The sequence below is a fragment of the Lycorma delicatula genome, chromosome 10 (assembly GCF_047948215.1).
Source record: "Lycorma delicatula isolate Av1 chromosome 10, ASM4794821v1, whole genome shotgun sequence".
In the NCBI taxonomy this organism is placed as follows: domain Eukaryota; kingdom Metazoa; phylum Arthropoda; class Insecta; order Hemiptera; family Fulgoridae; genus Lycorma; species Lycorma delicatula.
The window spans coordinates 86373515-86397467 of record NC_134464.1 but is presented as its reverse complement, the minus strand read 5'-3'; the positions used below and the strand labels follow the sequence as shown (position 1 = coordinate 86397467).

The window sequence follows — 23953 nt, the reverse complement described above, 5'->3', positions numbered from 1 at the left end:
TTCCTGCTAAATTTTGCAGTCGTATTTCACTAATTAAGATTATAGAAAACGTTTGATTAACCGTAGATCAACGATTTGTTTTATTGCTAATGAAAAAAGTCATGCAAAGTATTGCATAATTTTCTCCGATATTAATAATAAAAATTAAGAGATACGGTCAAAAAACGAAACAAAATGTATTTTTTTAGTAGTAGGGAATAATCTTTAAGAAAGATTTTTCTAAAAATTCATAGGTTCTTAACAAATTTGCTTAAGTTTTTTAAGCAAATAAAGTTAAGCAAATTAAGTTTTTTAAGTTTTTTCTATATATATATAACATTTGAATAAACGCTAAAATAAGACCAAGAAAATGGTCAAAAAACTTCTCAGCATTTTAGGTCCCCTGGGTATATAATCAAAAAATTACGGGTATTTCTTGATAGTCGTACACAAAGTGTATCACGAAATTCTCCCGGGACTTTCATAACCTATTCTACTCGTGAAAATAATGGAAAAAGTTCATATAAATAACATAATAAACATTATTTAATCATATTTTGCTGAGTTATATTATAAATTAGTCAATTTTTGTTTGTCGCTAGACTGATATTTTATGTAAATGTAAATCATAAAAAACAAGATATTTATTTTGCATTAATAAAAGAGCAAAATAAAATGCTGTTGTTAAGAGCATATGTTATTTTAGATACGTTCTAAAATGCTTTGTAAGTTAAATAATGAATGATTTCGCTCAGGTACCCCGATGAAATGAGTTCGTACTGAAATTTTTATGAATATAATTAAGTGGAAAAAAAATTATATGGTTTTTAACTTGAAAAATCTAATAAAGTAGATCCCATAACAGTATCTGCAGTAATTGTTGAGAAATATGAGGTGGAAACTTATAAATTGGGGGTTAAAAAAACATTGTTTTTATGTTACACATAAATAAACATATAAAACTTTTAAAAAAAACTTAATGAGAATTTAATTTTGGACAAAATTGTGTAAGATAAATTGAATAAAACAAAGAAAAGTTAGAAAAATTTGAATTTTATTTAGAAACAGTATATTGTCAGAAAAGTACTTATTTAATGTAAGCAAAAACGAAATTCTTGTTTGGTGATGTGAAAAATTTGTAAAAACATTTACTGATAAAGATTTCTGTTAAAAACCCGAAAATTACACAATTGTAAAATAAAAATAAATAAAAATTATTTAGATAATAATTTTTTTATTAACGATAATAATACATAATTCATTTTTAATGAGCCAAATCTGAAGAAAATTGGTGTGATAAAGCAGTGCGACACTCATACGTACAGCTTACGCACATGCATGCATATTTTTTTTTTTAGATAAACTAGCTGGATCCTAAAACGTTAAAATTTGAATAATTAGATACCCCATTTTTGTCGTGATCACCATACTTTTCATTTAATACAGGTATTTTAGGTATATTTACGGCAAAGATAAAATGAGAATATTCTGAAATTTTTGTGGCAAGATTACAGACAAAATTTATTCCAGAATTGTAATTTTTTCGAAAAAAATTAATCCCAAAAATTGAATTTGAAAATATATATTTTTAAATTTGTCGTAAAATTAAGTTTTTAATTTTCAATAAACAAATAACAAATTATTTAACGATTTTTTTTCAAAATAAAATCAATTAAAAAAATCTCGTTAACCAAAATTTAAAAGATTGAATTTTATTTAAAACAAAAAATAAAAACTTTGCAGGAAAATTTGCAAGAATGAACTAGAATAAAGATATTTCTGATATTGCAGAAAAATTTAAGAAAGAATTCCTTTAAATAGATAAGCCATTATAAAAAAATTAATTAAAATACTTGTTCAGTTGCAGTCTTTAAAATCAAATTGCATTAAAAAAGAAATTTGAATTCTTTCATATTTAAAAGTAAATAATTTATAAAATTATTTATCAGCTGATCGGCCATTAATTTTTTTTTAAATTGCTTTATTTACAATCATTTTCCTGAACAATGATATTATAAGTAAATTGTACAGTTAATAATGAAGTAATGGAGGGAAATCAAGTGATATCTCCGAAGTCAATAACGAAAAATTGAAACAGTACAATACAATAAAACGTATAACAAATAAATGATATCTAAATGTAACAAAGTACAAACAATTCGAGAATTAACTGTTAAGAACAAAAAAGTTAAAAGTAAATATTGCGTAGGAATTGAGAAAAATCGCGCCTCCTTGGCGCGAGTGTTAGCGTCTCGGCCTTTCATCCAGAGGTCCCGGGTTCGAATCCCGGTAAAGCATGGCATTTTCACACGCTAAAAATCATCTAGCTCATCCCTCTGAAGCAATACCTAACGGTGGTCCCGGAAATTAAAAAAAGAAAAAAAAAGAGTATTGAGAACAATAAAATTAAATGGAAAAAAAAGAACAAGCAACTGAGCACAAAAAAATTGTCAGACGTCATACACGAGAAAAAATAGTGTGATTTATATTAAATTTTGAATATTTTATTTTAATCATTTATAAGCTTACAGAAATAAATATCACAGTATTTTCAGTTATCTAACGAAAAATACGTCGACATAAATTTTGTTTACTTATCTCCTAATGGAAGTACGTTAAGGGCGGGCGAGTCGTGAAATCAAGAAAGATTTACCGATACAAGAAAATATTTAGTAATGAGAATTTTTACAACGCCTCTAAAGTTATACTAAACAATCCTGATACTATACAGTGAAGTACCCAACGGATTTTAAATCGAGCGAAGCGCTGTGGTAAACGTTAAAAAGGTAATTTTTACTAATTATGCACCTGTAGGTTGCAATTTTTTTTTCATTTATTTTAACTGGTAATTCTACAATTATTCTGAAACAATAAAAAAATCATTTTGTTTTGATTTAAAATTATAATATTTTTCTACCTTCTTTTAAACGTTTTCTGTATGTAATTGATTTTACGAGATAAATAACTTACGAGATAATTTTCTGGGAATTAAATTCGGTACAAATTTGTTTAATGAAAATTTAATTAAGTAAATTCAAGAAAAACGTAAAAATGTAATATATTTCTTATCCAATTTTATTGTCTTTAAATAAGTTATTCAAAAATAAATTTGATACAGTTCTGGAAGCAATTTTTTCAGGTTAAAAACAAATAACATACCAATTTTGGCCAAAAATCGGTGCCGAATGATTTTCAGTAATCTCTTATTTTACCGTCAGGGTAGAAATCAAGGGAATGTTTTGTTAGTTGTACCCCAATTAAACAAATCGTTTCTGAACTTTACATGAATATATTTAATTATTTTAATTAAAGGTATGCACGAGTAAAATTTAGCAAGAACCTACGCTTGAACAATTTGTGTACGAATTACAAACAGAACAGACATTTAGTTAATGAAAATTATGTTTCTTAAGTTCTTTTTACTTTTCTTTTTACTTCCGTATACGAAGTAAAGGAAGTATTGTGATCGCTAAAAATTGCGGTTTTCAGATTTCAACGGAGATATCCATTTTGACCATTCCTGAATCCATTTTGACTAGTTTCGGAGTGACGTCTGCACGAATGTATCTCGCATACCTCAAAAACGATTAGCCATAGGATGTTGAAATTTTGGATTTAGGACTGTTGTAATATCTAGTTGTGCACGTCCGCTTTTGATTGCAATCGACTGGACCATAGGTGTCCAAAAAAGCGCAAAATCCTAAAAATTTGGATTTTGGACTTATTTTTAACTACAGTAATAGGCATTCATTGAAAACTTTTCAACGATGTATCGTAAGTGAACAGGATTCAGAGTTCTAAGTCCAAATACAGCCCAACATACATACGTATATATATGTATGCAAAAACGTTTGCATAAAACTGTCAAAAATTGTTTTTTTTTTCTATTCGTAGCAACTAAGACATTTCTTATGTAACTTACGTAATTACCTTTATACAACGAGGACCAGTTATTATAATTTTAATATTTTATAATTTTTTTAATTTACTTTTTTATTTTAATGTTTTAAATTAAGAAAAAAATTTCTCTCCTAAGAATGGTCGAATGACCGAAAGAGCAATAGACATAATATAAATTGTTAGTAAGGTTGATTTTTCTTTTATTTTTATATTATAACTAATTACTTATTTACCCCTTAAAAACATAAAAATCGTCTTTTGCTTCTAAAAGTATGATTATTGACCTAAAAAATATTTGATATATTTTATATCAGTATAACATCAAGTTTTATTTAAAGATTTGAATTCTTAAGAGGAACTTAATACGAGAGGTCATGAGATCGATGACAGAATGAATATTAATCCCAATACGATTCTTCTTGCCGGCCTCCGTGGCGCGAGTGGTAGCGTCTCGGTCTTTCATCCGGAGGTCCCGGGTTCGAATCCCGGTCAAGCATGGCATTTTCACACGTTAAAAATGATTCATCTCATCCTCTGAAGCAATAACTAACGGTGGTCCCGGAGGTTAAACAAAAAATAAATAAATGGTCCTTTTAATCTTTATACAAAACATATACAAACTTATGTTTGTTATACAAAGTAATGTTGAATACTCTACTGGAAACTTAAAAAAATTCAACAAACGCTGTTTAGAATTAATTCGATTTTTATATCTAATTTGTTACCGACTTTTCGAAGAAAAATACGAAATTACTTTCAGTCGCATGGTGGGTGTAGGAGATGAAAATAATTTTCTTTATACAAACATATCAAATTCTCTTTCGTAGATGGTGGCAATTGGAATATTGAAATAGACTTAGAATATTGAAGTTAGATGTTTACTCTGTGTACTAACGTTTCTGCTTTTAATAAAATTGTAAAATAAGTCATTAAAACTCAATGAATTCTATTCATAAGCGTTGTTAAGTCTTTAGAGCTAGTATGGACTGTATTGGTATTCGGATGAAATCATGTTCATCTAGGTAGTTGAATTTAATTTTGTCACAATTAAAATATTATACAAAACAAGTCACATTAGACTAAGAGAATGCATGACAGCCCCGGACAGGATTCTTCACTCGAGTGGAAGTATGAAACTGACTCGCAGGCCAGCGGTAGTAGATACGAGAGCGCAGCACTAGCTGGCTCAACTAGGATCGGAACAAGCGTTATTTGAAATATTTTTGTCGAAAAAAAAGACTTTCTATATCTGTGTAGATATCTTGCTCTTCGTTTGGTTTAAAAAAATTTTAGAGTGAAAGACAAATTTTTTATGCTGTTTTACGTAGCATTTGCTTTAGATTAATTCAGTAAAAAAGATAGTTAAACAAAGTTATTAATATAAGTAAAAGAAATAGAAATTAGTAATAGGTTGGATTTGCAAAATTCTAATTAAAACGAAATAATTGATATGAGTAATTAAACGAAGTGTTTAATTAGTAAAAAAAAAAATTAATTAGATTGAGTTATACTGTTCATTTAGTATTTCATGATTCCCTAAAGTATTTGTAAAAAATCGTATTATAATTTTCTTCTGAATTTTCCGTCTATTATGTTCAGTTAAAATTTATGGTTTTATATATATATATATATATATATATATATATATTTTCTTTTTTCTTTGTATGGTTATATATTAAATGAGGGACTCGTAACCTACTTACTTAATTTATACATTTACACATTACATTATCCTCCACTAGAGAAAATCCGCATTGACAAAAAAAAGAACGATTAATTATTTTTCATGACTTTTGCTTCTATTGTGATCAAAAAGTAATGTTGAATACTCTACTGGAAACTTAAAAATTTCAACAAAAGCTGTTTAAAATTAATTCGATTTTTATATCTAATTTGTTACCGACTTTTCGAAGAAAAGTACGATATTACTTTCGGTCGCATGGTGGGAGTAGGGGATGAAAGTAATTTTCTTTACGTTTTACGAGGTATGAGGAGTAAGAGAATACCATTCGCTTAAAATCGGATTTCCTTATTACTTCCTTGTACGAAGTAAAGGAAGCATTCTGATTGTGAAAAATTTTGGTTTTCAGATTTCAACGAAATATCCATTTTGATTAGTATCGACGTGACGTCTGTACGTACGAATGTATCTCGCATAACTCAAAAACGATTCGCCGTAGGAAGTTGATATTTAGGATTTGGGATTGTTGTAACATCTAGTTGTGCACCTCCCCTTTTGATTACAATAGACTGAACCAAAAGTATCCAATAGAGCTGGAAATTAAAAAAAATTAGGATTTTGGATTTTTTCTTAACTGCAATAAGTCCTCATTGAGATCTTTTCAACGATATATCAAAATATCATAAGCAATATCATTTATATTTATATTTCATTTATTTTTATATTTATATTTATTTAATGATAAGGAATATCATTTATATTTTTAATATCATAATACTAAATATCATAAGTGGTACTTGTTTTTTCATTGGTACCAGAGTTATAACCAAATGAAATTTTAGTTATTGAAATATTTAAATTTTACAAGAGGAAGGCTGATCGGTTCGAATCGGACTTCATCTCCTTTTTTTTCTAACTTTTTTAAAATTTATATATATATAGAATTATTAACCTCTGTAATATATTGTAACCTCTATCTCTCTCTCACTCTCTCTCTCTCTCTCTCTCTATATATATATATATATATATATATATATATATATATATTTAATAATTCAATAAAAAAAAAAAACATAGAAAAAATATCAGAAGTTATTAATGAAATAGAATTTTATGTACTTTTAAGAATGTGTATATGTAATTTAATACGCGTACCTCAAATGGATTTCACAACTTTAAAACCATATAAAAATTTATTAAGATAACTTAGAGAAACGATCAAGATCTCATTTCTTAGCAAAACAAATCAAGTTTTGATTCACGGTTTTTTTTTTTGAATCAAGTTTTGATTCAGCGTAGTCACCAGTGTTGTTAAAAATGGATACATTTACTGGTGCTGAACGTACTCGCTGTGTGTTTTGTTTACACGATTTGCAGTGAGCAACTGCAGTTCAACGTAATTTTCGCGGAGAGTAGGAGAGGGAACCTCCTATCAGGAATAAAATTTACTCTTGGCACCAAACCTTCGTTGAAACAGGTTCTTTTTCTAAACAAAACAGTCAATTCTTCTTCCAGGAGACAACTGTAAATTATATCGTTTATCTGGTCATGCTTCAAAGTTTTCTAATTCCTCAGTCAGACGATGATGACCAAGTAACCACTATCAACAAGACTGGGGACACCTCATTATTGCCTAGAAGTTTGAGAGTTTCTTAATATTCGATTCCCAGAGGTCGGTGGATTGACTGTGGAAGTCCAGTTGCATGAATACCTCGTTTCCCAGATTTGATCCCGCTAGATTTTTTTCTTGTGCAGTTTCATTAAAAACCTTTGCCTGCTGATCTTGTTGACCTGAGACTGTGGATTAACGCCGCAGCTGTAGAGGTTATGCCCAACTTGCTGGGTAGAACCTGGAATGAAATCGACTTCAGGTAGGATGTATGTAACATTACAAATGAAAGCCATGTGGAACGAAAGTGAATGTTGGGTGGCAAACTTGATGTGTTTTTCTATAAAGTGAGACTAACCGAATCTGCAAGTTATTTAAGTAAATTTTTATATGCTTTTAAAGTTATGAAGTACCTTTTTAATCACGTGGTATATATATATATATATATATATATATAAACCTTCGTTGAGACAGGTTCTGGTAGAGACAGGCCTAGGTGTAAAGTATTTAGCTCAAAAATCTCCAATACTACTAGATCAATTTCATTGAAATTTAGATATGCTGTAGTAGCGTAAAGTGGCGGCTTTATACTTGTACAATATATAATTCGTAAGTCCTTAAGCTTAATGTCAGTAGCCATCCCCCAGTTTTTTAGAAAGAAACAAAAATCATTGTATGCAACTGTACGCTTCACAGTTCCAGCAGCATGGTGTTTGGGTGTATTGTACATGCGCACATAGGAAGCTGCAGGCGAGGCTGCAAGGGAAGGAGAGCACTGTTGCTTCCGCAGTGCCGAATAGTTATAATTTTAGGAATTCTTAAAAGGATATATAATAATAAATAAAATTTCCCTAAACGTTTTTATTCCATTTTATTTTTATTTCCATTAACATATTGGTTCATAAAAATAATATGTAATAATAACAGTAATAATAATTTAAATATTTTCCATAAAATATAACATAATAAAAATATAATGAAAATAATATCAACTGAAAAATATTGTACAAGCGACATATCTTTTGCTGGTGATTGTAAATGTATCGCTCCTTTATGCCTAATAACGTATTCTGTCCAATAAATTGCTCTTTCTAAAGGTGATTCTTTTTGATCTAGTAGTAGGATAGAACGCTTTTTAGCTGATTCTTTGAATCTGTAAAAATAATATAATAAATTTTTCCATTCTAAATACTACATTGAGGAAAAGATGATAAAAAATATATATATATTTTATTTTATAAAATCTACTGCTGATATAATTTTTACCACCGATTGCGTATAATATCAAAATCATTTACTGAATTATTCTCGCAGTATAATAATAGTCAGGCTAATTTATAATTAAAATATTGTTCGGTTACATGTTGAGCCGGTTGGTGCTGACCTCTAGCATCTACTAGCGCTGGCCGGCGAATTAGTCTCGAACGACATTCGAGTGCCGGATCCCGCTCAGTGCGGTCATGATTTGTTTAATGTAACATTTCATTCTTAGTCTAATGTGACTAGTTTTATTTAGTAAGTCTAATGTGGCTTGTAGTTTTTATTGATAATGTTCAATAGTATTATTCTGACTAATGTTAATTTATTCATCAATCTAATGTGACTTGTATTTCTCGATATTCAAAATATGTCTAATGACAGATTAAATTTAATTATTCAAAAAGAATATGTTTTAGCTTATTTCATCATCTCAACCATCATTTCAAAATACAGTCCATACTCGCTCTAAAACTTAACACATATTATTAGTCAGCAAATATATAATTGTCATGCAAATTTGAATTAAAAAAAAAATAATTAAGGAAATTAACATTAAGTAGAATAAATTTTAAAATCTAAATCCAGATTTTATATAGATTTTCAGAGGCGAATGAACCTTGTTTTAAATATCAGTTATTTCCGTTTTTTGGTTGTCCTATAAAATACAATCTCTGTTTAGGTGGACTATGACATAAATTTTTTATATGATCAATTTATTTTCGTAAATGTATTAAATACAAGTATATATATATATATATATATATATATACATAGAAACACCTCTGTGTGTGTGTGTGTGTGTGTATATATATTTATAAATACAAGTATATATATACATAGAAACACCTCTGTGTGTGTGTGTGTATATATATTTATATACATAGAAGCACCTCTGTGTGTGTGTGTGTGTGTATATATATATATATATATATATATATATATATACACACTTATGGTGTTTCTAAAATGGTGAGCTGGTTATACTATTTGTAATATAACTTGGAAAAATGGCAATTTTTCCTTCTTTCACCCCCTGTTCGCCATTTTGTTATTTTTATATAAAAATTTATATTTCATGTTCGGGTAGAGGAAACACATTAATAGTGATAAGTATCTTTGTAATAAAGTTTTAAAATTAGCAAAAAATTAGGACATTAATACCACAAACATTAATATCACAAACTACAAATTGGCGGCCATGTTTATTTTTTAATTCGTTTAATCTCCATAAACATAAGTTTTATCAAAATGTACATTTTGTTAAGATATTAAGTCTTGTATTTTGAACAAAATGATATTTTATTTTTTTAAATCTGTTAACAAGTTGTCGAATTATAGGAGAACATTGATGTTGTAATTTTGTGTCTGTTTTCGTGTCCTCCACTTTACATTCAATTGGATTAAATATTGTTTTTATTTATTGTTAATTCCAGTATTTACGAGCAAGTTGGATCATGCTATGTGCATCAAATTACAATGTATTTCAAAAATATTTTGAAAAGGCAAATAAACAAGAAAACTGGAAAGTTATGGATTAGGGAATTGAAGAGATAAAAATAAAATCGGTATTGAAAATTTTGAAAATAGTAATAAAATATGAATTAACAATTTTAAGGAGCTCCATGAGTAAAACAAAATAATGAGCAATACATAAAAGAGAGAAAGTGAAAAAAAACGAAAAAACAAAAAAAATTACAAAAATATATTTGATTACATATAAAAAATTATTTTTTTAAAAAAGCTTTTATTTAAGTAATAATAATATTAACATTAATAAAAAAAAAGGAAATTAAAAAAAGGAATTAGAAAAACCCCCTAAAAAGTAAAAAATAAGAATTAAATCAAATTGAGAATTTTAACACAAAAAATATACAATACATTAACGAATATAAAAATTCACTGAGAAGTAAAAAATAAATTATATAGATATTTAATAAATAACCAATAAATAAAAAATGAATAAATGTAACAATTATTAAATTTTAAAATTAAAAGTAATGAAAATATTTAGTTAAATAAAAGCGTGGTGCAGTTTGTATAATTTATTTAAAACAACACAACATTTATTTTTACTACAATTAATCTTCATTTTCATTTTCAATAACGACACGTGGAGGGGGAAAGGTCTGCTGGAACCTCTCCAGTTGAGACTGACTAGCTCCAAGTAACAATCTGGGAAAAAGCACCCACTCGCTTTCTTTGTTCTTGTTCTCACATAGTTGAAGTTCATCTTCGAATTCTGCTTGTAATCTAAGCCAAACTGAACGCACTCTTTCCGCTAAAAGTTTCATTTTAATTAATTATGAATTTTTATTTAATAAATTCATAATTACGATTACATTTATAATAACGATAATAATTAATAATTTTTCAGATTACCGTCAAAATGTAATAACTTTGTGCAACATTTCTAAATTTAATTTTTATTTTTAATCTTATTAACCCTTAAAGGTCATCGCAATGCAAATTTGAACCATCAAAGAATTAAAACTTGAGTTATTTTATTGCCGATAAATAAAGTATATACATATACTAAAACAATCTCAGTAAACAAAATAAAATATATATATTTTAAAATACACAAATGCCTATAAATACTTATTCGAAAATATTGTTATAAAAACTGCGCCACGCTTTTATTTAACTAAATTTTTTCATTACTTTTAATTTTAAAATTTAATAATTATTACACTTATTTAGATATTTATATAATTTATTCTTTACTTTTTAGAGGGTTTTCTAATTTATTTCCTTTTTTATTAATGTTAATATTAATATTAGTTAAATAAAAGCTTTTTAAAAAATGATTTTTTTATATGTAATCAAATATATTTTTGTAATTTTTGTTGTTTTTGTATTTTTTTTATTTTTTACTATTTAGTCTTATGAACAGTACTAACATGAACAGTAACTTTTTACATCTAAAAAAAAAATTCTTAATAATATTTATATCTGAATGTTATTGTTTGTTCAAGTTTGTTTTTTTATTAAGACTAAAAACTAAAAATATTTATTTTTACACATCGCAGTTACATGCGTTTACCAAATTTCAATCATTTTCATAAAATAGTTAACGAGAAATGAAAATTTTCAACTAAATGCATGAATTTAGCGTAGAGGTATCGCGTGGGGGTGTGGGGGTGGGTCATATCAAATTCCGACACCGTGGTGCTGTATTGTCATCGAAGTTACATACGTGTACAAAATTTCATTGATTTTCATACTATAGATTAAAAGATATAGCAGTTGCAAGATTTGATTATTCCTAAAGGGATAAAAATAAAAGCTTTTAATTAAAGAATATCACAAAAAAAACTCTTGTGTAGTTATGCGCAAGAAGACCGATTTTAGTTTCAGATGCCCTCACTATTTCGTAATCAGAAACGCACTAATTTTCAGAGTACACGCATTAGACCCTAACATACAAGCATCAAGTTTCCATTCAATTACCACTGTGACTCACTGGATAAGCTGCGTACGAAAAAACATCACTACAGTCAACATAACCTCAAATTGAGCTTAACACGTGGTTGTCGTGTTCATCAAATTTTTATTTTTTTATTATTTTTTTTTGTGGGCGAAAAACGCCTGGGCGTTATCATCGCCCGAAATTTTATTAATAAAAGGGTAAAATAACTCCAAAATAATAAAGTTTATAAGGTGTAAATGTAATATTAATCATATAATAAAAATGTATTAAAATAAGCCAAGTTAGGCAAAATAAAACACAAAACTAATACCACAGACGAAGTCGATAAAATATAAAAGTTAAAAGAATCGAATAAAGAAACTATATAAAACTTACCTAATTCCGACGGGTTGTGCAAAAGTCCCCTCCCCGGATAGTAAAATTAAATACATAGAACCAAAAAAATCAAAATTGAAAGTAAAGGTTATAATTATTAAAAAACTCTTCTAACAGAAAAACATATATGATAATATTAAACTCTTTGCAGTACCCTGGTACTATGCAAAAAGAGAAACATCCGGTTCAAAATTCTGTTATTATTGCACAAGATATCACGGATGTTTCTAGGTATATTAAACTGACGACGCAACGCCGCATAACATATGCAGTCCACGAGAATGTGGTGCACAGTCATGCAGATTTTATATGCACAACTTCAGATACACTACTGACACTAACATATCTAAATATCAAAATTTAAAAATATTTGCAGATTTTCGAGCCACAAAATTTTACACAGGAATAGTGTTTCATACCACAAAAACGTAAGGAAAATTCATTTTCATCACCCGATCCCACCATGCAACCGAAAAAATACCTCAAGTTGAGGTTATTTTGTCTGTTGTCAACCTTAAACTGAGCGTATCTCGAGATCGACAAAACCAATCTTCATCAAATTTTCACATGCACAACTTCAGATAGATTGATACTTGTTACTTCAACATATCTTTCTTCTTTCTTCTTTTTTGTTTAGCCTCCGGAATCATCGTAAGGTATTATTTCAGAGGATGATATGTATGAAAGTAAATCTTGTACAGTTTTAGGTCGACCGTTCCGGAGATGTGTGGTTAATTTTGAAACCCAACCACCAAATAACATCGGTATCCAAGAGCATATCTAAATTTAAATCAAATTGATCTAGTAGTTTTGGAGATTTTTGTGCCAAAAATCCAATTTCACCTCCTCTTCAAAATAACCTACCTTGCGCTGAATGTAATACCGTTTTTTTTCTCGAAAAGTTGGTAAAAAATAACTTGGAAAAAAAATTATTAAAACTTATCCTTATAAGAAAATAACACGTAAAATAATTTGAACCTATTTATTACAGTAATATATTAAACAATAGCAATAAAATATAAATTATCTTAATTTTAAAATAAAAACTTTCAAAGGGTAACAGAAGTTTATAAAAATATATATCTACATTACGAAGAATAGTCGACTATATTACTACATCGGAAGTTCTATGTGAATTAATAAAGGGTAACAAACGTTAAAAGAATGAGATACAAAGGATGGAAAAATCGATTGGTAGAGAAAAGCGAAAAAAGAAGTCGTGAGCTAAAAGAATAATTGAATTGGGAATGACACTTCCATAAAACTTTAGAAATTCTATTATAAATGCTATTTATGTTACGTATTAAACATTACGACAAAAACACTGTTAGTTTAATAGAAAAGACAGGTGTGTAGTTGAATCCATTCGTGTATCTTGTTATTCTGAATAAAAATTAATATGAAAAATTTTTCGATTGTATAAAATGATAAGAAGATATAAAACAGGAAGGAGTAGCAGTAAAAACAACAAAAATGTATCTAAAAAAATAGGTAATGGTTGTATTAAAGGAAAAACTTATTTTCTGTAGAATAGGAGAAAACAATATACAAAAAAAAAAATTTCTCAAGAATACAACAAAATAAAAAATTTAAAAAAATAGAAAGTGTATTACGCTGTATGAATTTGCATAAACGTAAAATATTCGCTTTCCATACTACGTTTCTTGATGACGTATGTATCAGTAATCCCAATATTTTTGCACTGTTGTATAAAAAATAAAAATCTATTTTTTTTTTTAAATTATTTATTAATTTTATATAGAGTGATTCACGAAGAATCTAACAAATTTTCAGGTATATTCTACTGATGAAATAAAAAAAAGAAAGTTTTATAAACAAATTTGGAAATGCGAGGGTCGGCTAGGGAAATACTTCGCCCTGATTTCTGCGCCTTCAGTAAAATTAAGCCAGATTTAAATTCTTGGGACACAAAATTGAAGTTTAAATTTAGTGATTTTATATTAAATCTGACTTGAAAATTAAAAAAAAAAATAAGTACCAGAACTGTAGTTTTAATACTCTTCGAGAAATTTGAAGTAAATGACAGAAATTGTATTGTGTTATTGGTGTAAAAGGTACTTGAATTGGTTTATTCGGGATAAACAAAAAAAACTACTCGATCAATCGTGCCAAATTTTTACCGATGTTTCTTGACATAAATGAGAAGGTTTTTAGATATATTTCATCTCGTAAAATCTGGAATATAGATATATGTAGAAATGTAGATTTGCTGATTGAAGCACAAACTTTAATAAATTGAACTAATGAACTGTGAACTGTGATCTATCATTGTGTGAGCTGGATTTGAACTGAATGATTCGAATCAATCAAATGAATGTTACAAAAATAGTAGAATTAAATAATAATAAATAAATTAAAAATATTTCGGTTTAATATTTTCGGCTTCCCGTAGGAACTGCGTGTGAGGATAGAAGGGTGAGGTGTGCGAGCATCTCGTGGGAGGCTAGATCAATCATCAACATCAACTAGTAACAAACTTGGGTGCGCCTGGGGCGTTGTTTTGGGAGGTGCAATCTCTGCAAACATTCTTTCTATTTTAAAATTTGAACGGAGTATTTGTTAGAAGGTTGAAAGCTCTTTTGCGTACATCAGGTACGCTCCCGTTCTAACAGATCATGAACTTTTCGTCGTCAAAGGTGTATGTATTTTAGTTACCATAGTTACTATTATTCTAACAGTTGTAATTTTTTCAGGTATCTATAAAGCATGAATACTATAATTATTATTTTTCAGTATTATTTTCAGTACCACGAGGATAGCGTCCAGTGGGTGGAGTCCTTTGGGTAGATAGGAATGGCAAGCGAAGCGAGCTCTGCGGATATTTGGTTGGCCTCTTGGACACGAGGAGCGCCTGAGTTAGCTCCGGAATTCTCCTGGGCTGACCTGAGCTCCGAGGGTACAGGTTCATTTTCTGACTAGACGGGCCGGCTAGTACATTAAAAGTACAAAAAGATTGACAAAAAGAAAATTTTAATTAAATTATAGTACTGTACTAACAGTTTAAAAAAATATGTTCATAAGAACTACGCTGCTGCACAAAAATGTTTAATATGCGAATTTTTAGTAGGGTTTCGAACTTGCTGCTTGCTGCCAGTTTCGAATTTCTGATGTATAAAGTAAATAGAAATTTAAGGAAAAATGTTACAAAAGAAATTATGTTAAAGTTGTACCAACCACCGTTGTATCAACTCTGTTAAATAGATGTGAGGCTGGGATTTAAGGAGAAATGGATTAAGTTACATAGAGGCCACCGAAATGTATTTATTAAAGGGTTTTATTGGTGTGATAAGAAGGAATATATTACCAATGAGGATGTTAATCCCGTTAACAATCTATTATTATAATAATTATACTTACTGGTACAACCGTTGCGAATAATCTGAATTAGAATTATAGAAAATAGGACTGATGATTTTAATTGTAATATTTATCTTTTAGTCATGATTAACGTTTAATGTTTAAGTTAATTACAGTAAATTAGTAGGCAACAAATTTAAGACATCCACCACAACCCGGCTATTTTTTATCGACTAATTTATCAGAAATAACGTATGGTTCCACACACAGCATACATTTCTAATCACTTTGTTTAAAGATGAAGCGTTTTACTGATTTATTATTACGTTATAATAAAAAAATGAAGAATAAAAAAAAAAATTAAAATCTGATACCGAATTTAAAATCTATAAAAAAAGTATGTAAAATGAAATTGACACAGCTAAATCTTTCGTCTCTTTTTGTCTGTCACTATTTTGCTTCACTCTAATACGTTTGCAGTAAAGAGGTAAAAATAAATAAGCATAGATAACGCTATGAATTATAAACATCTGCGACAGTTTTACAAGGAAATTCATTAACCTATACGGTATTGTTAGTATTATGTACTTCAAAAGATAAAATTTACTTTAGATTACGACTAAATTATAATAATAAATTAGATAATTTAAATTTTATTTAAAGAAGAATTTTATACACGCAAAAATAGAATAAATAAAAATTTCTTCATTGCTGTGTCTTATCTCATATTATAAATTTATGCTATGCAACTTTTACGTTTAAATCATATTGGGCTAAACATGGTTGCATAACTAAATCCTTCAAAGTAGCTTTCCGATATAACAGAAAAAAATAATGTTATATTCAAATAGCGTGACAACATTCCCATTTTTAAACATTGATTTTATGTTGCTATCAAAATTGACGGTGATAAAAAATATTCCTGGTATGTAGAAACGTTTCGTATGAGAGATCCATGAATAACGGAGTTTAAATATTCAAGGTAATATACCTCGCATTGATTTATACACAATGTACGTAAAGTAAGTTTCCCCATACTTTTTTCTGCAATTCATAATTTAAAGAACCCCAACCAACACTACAACTATTTTAGACATAAATATTATTTTTTAGTTTATTCTAAAATTTCGGCTCGTATTTTTTTTCTGCCGTATGGGATTCATCTTTATTTTTATATATAAACGAACTGTTGTCGTATGGTGTATCATTTCCACGAAAATTTTGATGAAAAAAATCGATGGCAAAAACCTCAAATTAATACCTCTATTATTCAAAATATTAGACTTAAGAAGTCATTAAGCCACATTTTTTGTTCATTTGTTTAAACTTTATACACATATTTTTATACTGTAATGTAATTATTAGTTGTGTTTTCAATTTATTTATTTCTATTTTTTATATACGAGTTTTTTTCTATATTTTTTTCTATATACGAGTTGCGACAATAAAGTAATGAGACTGATTTTTCTTTGCAACTTTGATGTGGCAACCCTGCAGCTTGCGTAGCACACCATCTTTGACCTTGGTCTATAAGCTACTTCTAGTCTAAGTGGCACATTGATGCAACTGCTCAGTCGTGAGTTGTGCTGTAATAAGTGAACACGTGTTTGTGTCTCTCGTCACAGAAATGAACCCGCAAAATATTGCGCAACGGTATGCCATTTATTTTTGCGTTAGATCGGATGAAAACGCGACGACAACTTACGGTAAGCTTCAGAAGGCTTTTCGAGAGAAGGTTATGTCAAGAGCTCAAGTTTTTCGGTGGCATAAAATTTTTAGTGAAGGCAGAACGAATGTTGAAGATGAAGACCGCAGTGGACGACCATCAACCTCACGGACAGATGACAACTTGACCAGGGTGCGTGAAATCGTACGATCTGAACGAAGATTATCCGTGAAAATGATTGCAGAAGAACTCAACATCGATCGAGAAACGGTTTGTCTAATATTAACTGAAGATCTTGGTATGTGATAGATTTATGTAAAAATGGTCCCCAAAAATCTCACACAGCAATAGCGAGAAACACGGAAAAATGTGGCAGCCGATCTGTTAGAGCAAACGGAAATTAATCCAGATTTGTTGAGCCGTGTTATCACTGGTGATGAAGGTTGGTTTTTCAATACGATCCAGAGACAAAACGCCAAAGTTCGTAATGGTGCTCAAAGGGATCGCCCAGACCAAACAAAGCACGCATGTCAAAGTCAAAAGTAAAATGCATGCTGTTCGATTCCAAGGGAATTGTTCATAAAGAGTGGGTGCCTCCTGGACAAACAGTTAACCGATATTTCTACAAAGAAATTTTAGAAAGACTTCGTAAACGAGTTCTTCGTGTCCGTGCCAACATTGCTGATAATTGGATTCTGCATCACGATAATGCGCCATCCCATACTGCTCTGTCAGTACAGCAATTTTTAACCTCAAAACAAATTTCAGTACTACCACAGCCACCTTATTCACCAGATATCGCTCCGTGCGACTTTTTTCTATTTCCAAGAGTCAAAATGGCGGTCAAGGGACACCATTTTGAAACAACACAAAATGTCCAAAAAGCTGTGACGAGGGTCTTGGAGGATATTACAGAAGATGAGTTTCAGAAATGTTACCGTCAATGGCAGAAGCGCTAGAATAAGTGTGTGCAATCAGAGGGGAACTACTTTGAAGGAGACAACACTAAACATGACTAAAACGGTGAGCAACATTTTTTTTTCACATCAGTCTCATTACTTTATTGTCGCACCTCGTATATATATAAAATAAATAATTTTTTGTTTTATTTTCGTAGCTTTTTGTGTAGACTGTGTAACACATACACACACACACACACACACGCACACACACACACACACACACACACACACACACACACACACACACACCCACACCCACACACACATCCTACCCTACTTGGCATTTCTATGTGTGTCTGTCTATATGTACGTTCCCCTTAGCTTACCACCGGAATGTACCGATCACTAGCGGAAAGTACCGATTCCTTAATACATGTCTCATGGTGATCAGATGTATACTTTTTATAGGGTTATATTGTTATATATCGATATATATGCGAAATATATATTAATAATATTTTTAAATTCTTCATAAAATCGATTATTTATGTTAAGTGGTTTCATTTTCTCCTTTTTTATTTGTAAATAACAATTTTAACTTTTTTCTTACTCTTTATGAATTTTCACTCTTTCTTTTTAGATTCACTTTCTTTGTTAGTCTTATTATTTGAATTTGTCTAATCCTCTGTTTTTAATCAGTATTGTTTTGAGTCAATTGTAAAATAAATTTTACTAATTCATTCAATCAATATCGTAGCAGATCTTAAAACACAACTACTCGTGTTTTCGATACAAATAAATCTATACTTTCTTTCTTTCTTTTTTCCTGTTTAGCCTCCGGTAACTACCGTTTAGATAATTCTTCAGAGGATGAATGAGGATGATATGTATGAGTGTAGATGAAGTGTAGTCTTGTACATTCTCAGTTCGACCATTCCTGAGATGTGTGGTAAATAAATCTATACTGAAAATACTATTGATTATCCATTTAGAATCGTATATATGATTTATTTTTGGCCTTGTAGTGACAATTAAACATACATATAGGCAAAAATTGTGGGTCAAATCACTGGCAAACAATAAAGTTCAAAATTAGAAGAAATTTGAGTCCTATAATAAATCCTTCTTAGAGATATATTGATTTTGAAGCCAATATGTTTTTTGTTATTGTTTCAAGGAAAGTTAGTTTGATATTACGGTAATTTGTTTCGTAAATTATGTATGAATAGTAAATAAATAATTCATTTAATTTATATTTAAACTTCCGCGTATTGAGTGAATTTTCATTTGGGTATTATTGATCTTAATGGAAATGTTGAGAGTGTACAATCTTTAAAATATGCCTAAACCGATCTAAACCATATTTAACTGGGAAGATTTGCTGATATTTTTTCGCTTTTCCTTGATCAATTTTCATCATTCAAAAAAAAAACATTTTTACACAAGAGGTAATCAATTTTGGTCCGAAACGCCGCCCGTCTGGAGAGCCTAGCTCCGGAGGCGTGTCTACGGCACGCCCTGTAGTTAGTATATATATATATATATATATATATATACGTATGTATATACATATATACATACATATAAATACACACATGCGAGACTAGATGGTCATTTTAAGTGACAGCAAAAATAAATTGCAGTATAGTATTTTTAAATTATCGAAGTTGGCTGGTGATTATAATTGAAAAATCTCTATTTAGAAGACTAGAATCATGGCGTTCAAAGGAACAGAACCAGTAAGATCGAAAATTATACTTGCAGGTAAATTCTTTTATCTATTTAGGATCTATTCTCTCCTTTGTATGGATGAAGACGCATGCAATAAATCAAAAACAACAAACAATTTCGATGTGTTTATGGAATTATAAACAAAAATTTAAGGAAAAATGTTGGGAAAGAAATTATGATAAATATGTACCATCCACCGATGTATCACTCTGTTAAATGGCTGTGAAGCTTGGGTTTTACGGAGAAATGATCTAAGCTATATAGAGGCAACCGAAATGTATTTATTAAGGGGTCTTAATGGTGCGATAAGGTGGACTATACTACCAATCAGTATGTTAGAAGACACTTCAATATTAGTTTCCTTCCGTAATTGAATAACAAATAATTGAGAGCGATGGAAGGAACATGTAGGAAGAATGGAAGAGCCAAGAATTCCCAAATAAATTCTTAACTACCCTCCGTTAGGAAGGAGGTTAAGAGGAAAACTGAGGTAACGGTGAAATGACGGAACAGGTCTACGACCTATACTGTGTTATGGAAATGATGATACATGTGTGTGTGTGTCACTCTCTATCTCTCTCTCTCGTTCTCTCTCTCTCGCGCTCACACTCTCTCTCTCTCTCTCTGTGTGCGCGCGGGCGCGCATTTGTTTTCCCTATCTCTCAGAGCAAGGGTAACTTTTACACGAAACTTACACAGTTATTCTTATTTATGTGGAGATTTATTCTATTAAGTATTTGAGGGAAATGGGCCAGCGGAAATACTTCGGATTCACAGCCAGTTATATCTTAAAAGTAAATAAACGTAATGAAATTTTTATCGGTAAATAGTTTATAACATTTATAATTACTTATTTTCTTCATATACATAAAATAATTATTTTATTCGTATATATGAATAAATATGAATTAAATTGACCAGAGAATTTAGCCTATATGAATCCAACAGAAAAACCTATGTAGTTGAATAAAATGTATTGAATAAAAATGTATTCCCGTGAGGGAAAAGTGAATTATCATTCAATGTATGTAAAAGAACATTCAATGTATGATGTTAAAGAACAATTTCGATTCGGAGTAACAGTACAAGGTGAAAAGATAAAGATGCTACGATTTGCTGATGATATAGTAATTCTAGCCGAGAGTAAAAAGGATTTAGAAGAAACAATGAACGGCATAGATGAAGTCCTACGCAAGAACTATCGCGTGAAAATAAACAAGAACAAAACAAAAGTAATAAAATGTAGTAGAAATAACAAAGATGGACCGCTGAATGTGAAAATAGGAGGAGAAAAGATTATGGAGGTAGAAGAATTTTGTTATTTGGGAAGTAAAATTACTAAAGATGGACGAAGCAGGAGCGATATAAAATGCCGAATACCACAAGCTAAACGAGCCTTCAGTAAGAAATATAATTTGTTTACATCAAAAATTAATTTAAATGTCAGGAAAAGATTTTTGAAAGTGTATGTTTGAAGTGTCGCTTTATATGGAAGTGAAACTTGGACGATCGGAGTATCTGAGAAGAAAAGATTAGAAGCTTTTGAAATGTGGTGCTATAGGAGAATGTTAAAAATCAGATGGGTGGATAAAGTGACAAATGAAGAGGTATTGCGGCAAATAGATGAAGAAAGAAGCATTTGGAAAAATATAGTTAAAAGAAGAGACAGACTTATAGGCCACATACTAAGGCATCCTGGAATAGTCGCTTTAATATTGGAAGGACAGGTAGAAGGGAAAAATTGTGTAGGCAGGCCACGTTTGGAATATGTAAAACAAATTGTTAGGGATGTAGGATGTAGAGGGTATACTGAAATGAAACGACTAGCACTAGATAGGGAATCTTGGAGAGCTGCATCAAACCAGTCAAATGATTGAAGACAAAAAAAAAAAAAAAGTATGTAAAAGTATTAATCATTTTCCCATTTAAAAACTGTAAAATGCAAATTTTATATGCAAATTCAGAAAATTTTAACATTATTGGTGTTTATTATATTTCTCTGAATAATTATAATATTAAATATAAAAATTATAAAATAAACAATACTTAAATACAAATAATTGTTTTGTGTCCCATTTACAAGAAAAAAAAAAGTTTTTGTGATATTTACAATCTTGAACCTATTTCAATTATTTCAAATCATAACTGTTAAACATCCTATAATATATGTATGCGGAAAGAAAGAGAGAGTATTTGGATATGTTTCTTCTAAAGTTGAACAATATTAAAATGTTGCATTTTTGAATGATTCTATAAAAGAAGCGTCTTCAACTACACTATTGATCAGGAATATTCCAGAAAAAATTAAACAACTTATCATGTATTGAAAAAAGTAAACAATTCTTTTTAAGCCTGTGGCTTATCTGAATTAGATTGATCAGAAAATTTAACCTATACGAATGTAAGAGAAAAACCTACGGTTCATCATGAAAATCACAATAAAAATGCATTCCCGTGATGGAAAAGTGAATTATATTTCGAAAAACCCTTCTATACTAGGGAAGTTAAAAATGTTAATCTAAGTTGTAATATTTATCAATAAATTATAAATAATTAAAATATATTTTAATTTATTTAATTTTAAAGGAAGAACAGTAGATAAATTTTAAAATGTGAACTTCCGTATTAGAGTGGTAACATCTACAAAAAGTAGATAAAAGAAAAACGAAAAAAATAGAACTGTAACATGAAAAATGAGAGATGGTAAATTAAAATTATTTTCATTTATTATGGTAACAAAATTTTAGGAATGAAATTAAAAAAAAAAGAACTAACTTTTAACATTTAAATTTAATGTCATTTTTTTATCTATTTAAAATAAACATTGCTTGAAAATAATTTAATAACACTTCATAAGAATATCTAAAAATTTATTTTTATAATATTAAAGCTTACATCTACGTGCATGCGATGCTTCTTTGAAAGCATGCCCATAAAATTTTATTTTATTTGTTCTTAGAATTAATTCTACATAATTTAAATGAAATGTAAAATTTAAATATTAGTTCCTGTAAGATTACACAATTAAATGACTTCACACTGGCATTGCAGTGATTATAGAATGCCGTATTACCAATAAATTTCAAGTAGGTTACAGCTTGTATAATTACGTTGAATATTTAGTTTCATACCAACATATAATTTACTTAATCTTATTATTCTTGCAAGTAAATTTCTGAACTCCAATTAATAATTTTTCACACACAATTCATTTTATTACTTTTTACTTCTCTCCCGGTCAGTGAAAATAAAAATAAAAACATATAAAACTGATGAAGTATTTTTAAATAAAAACAAAATCGCACACAAAATTTAATTAAATATTCGTTCCTTTTTTTTTACTTACTATCGTACTAGGAATTCGTTACAGAACCTTTATTGATGAAGTTTATTTTATAATTTAAGTATATTATTCTGGATTTCTCACAAAAATAAACCAAACAAATAAACGAAATATGTTTAATATGAGTTCCACTTTTCTTCCTTTTTCCTATTTAGCCTTCAGGAATTACCGTTCATGTATTATTTCAAAGGATGAATGAGGATGATATGTATGAGTGTAAATGAAGTCTAGTCTTTTACAGTCTCAGTTCGACCATTCCTGAGATGTGTGATTAATTGAAACCCAACCACCAAAGAACACAGGTATCCACGATCTAGTATTCAAATCCGTATAAAAGTAACTGCCTTTACTAGGACTTGGACGCTGGAACTCTCGACTTCCAAAATCAGCTGATTTGGGAAGACGCGTTAACTGCTAGATCAACCTGGTGGGTAAGATGTGTTCCGCTGGTGAAAATTTGAAGTATTTTCATATAATCATAGTTCTAGTATGCTAAATTTTATTAGGTACATTTCATAAGAAAGCTACCTATTGTAATGGGTACCATTATTCAACTTCCGGAAGATTTCGACATATCTTCACGTTTCACATCCCCCAGACCCCAAAACCACCGTCAGCTCAAAAGTTTACATATACTCGTACATTTATATATATATTTCACTTTTTTGTAGACACGATAACTGCCGTAATTTTGCGCTAATCACTTTCAAATTGTTTCTTAAAAATAACTCATCCCAAAATCTCGGTCGAGTTCGTTAA

General features: G+C 29.3%; 1 protein-coding gene across 2 annotated transcripts in view; it reads right to left on the bottom strand.

Annotated features, from left to right (window-relative positions):
• Positions 1-23953, bottom strand: part of LOC142331106 (UDP-glucosyltransferase 2-like) — a 166527-nt gene that overhangs the window by 20713 nt on the left and 121861 nt on the right. The window contains exon 8 of one of the 2 annotated variants that reach the window (XM_075376774.1): positions 8024-8322. The exons of the other annotated variant lie outside the window; for it this stretch is intronic. Within the exon in view, the coding sequence (XP_075232889.1) occupies positions 8031-8322 (292 nt within the window). The 3' untranslated portion in view covers positions 8024-8030. Of the gene's footprint in view, positions 1-8023; positions 8323-23953 lie in introns of those variants that run through there. 2 annotated transcript variants of the gene reach the window in all.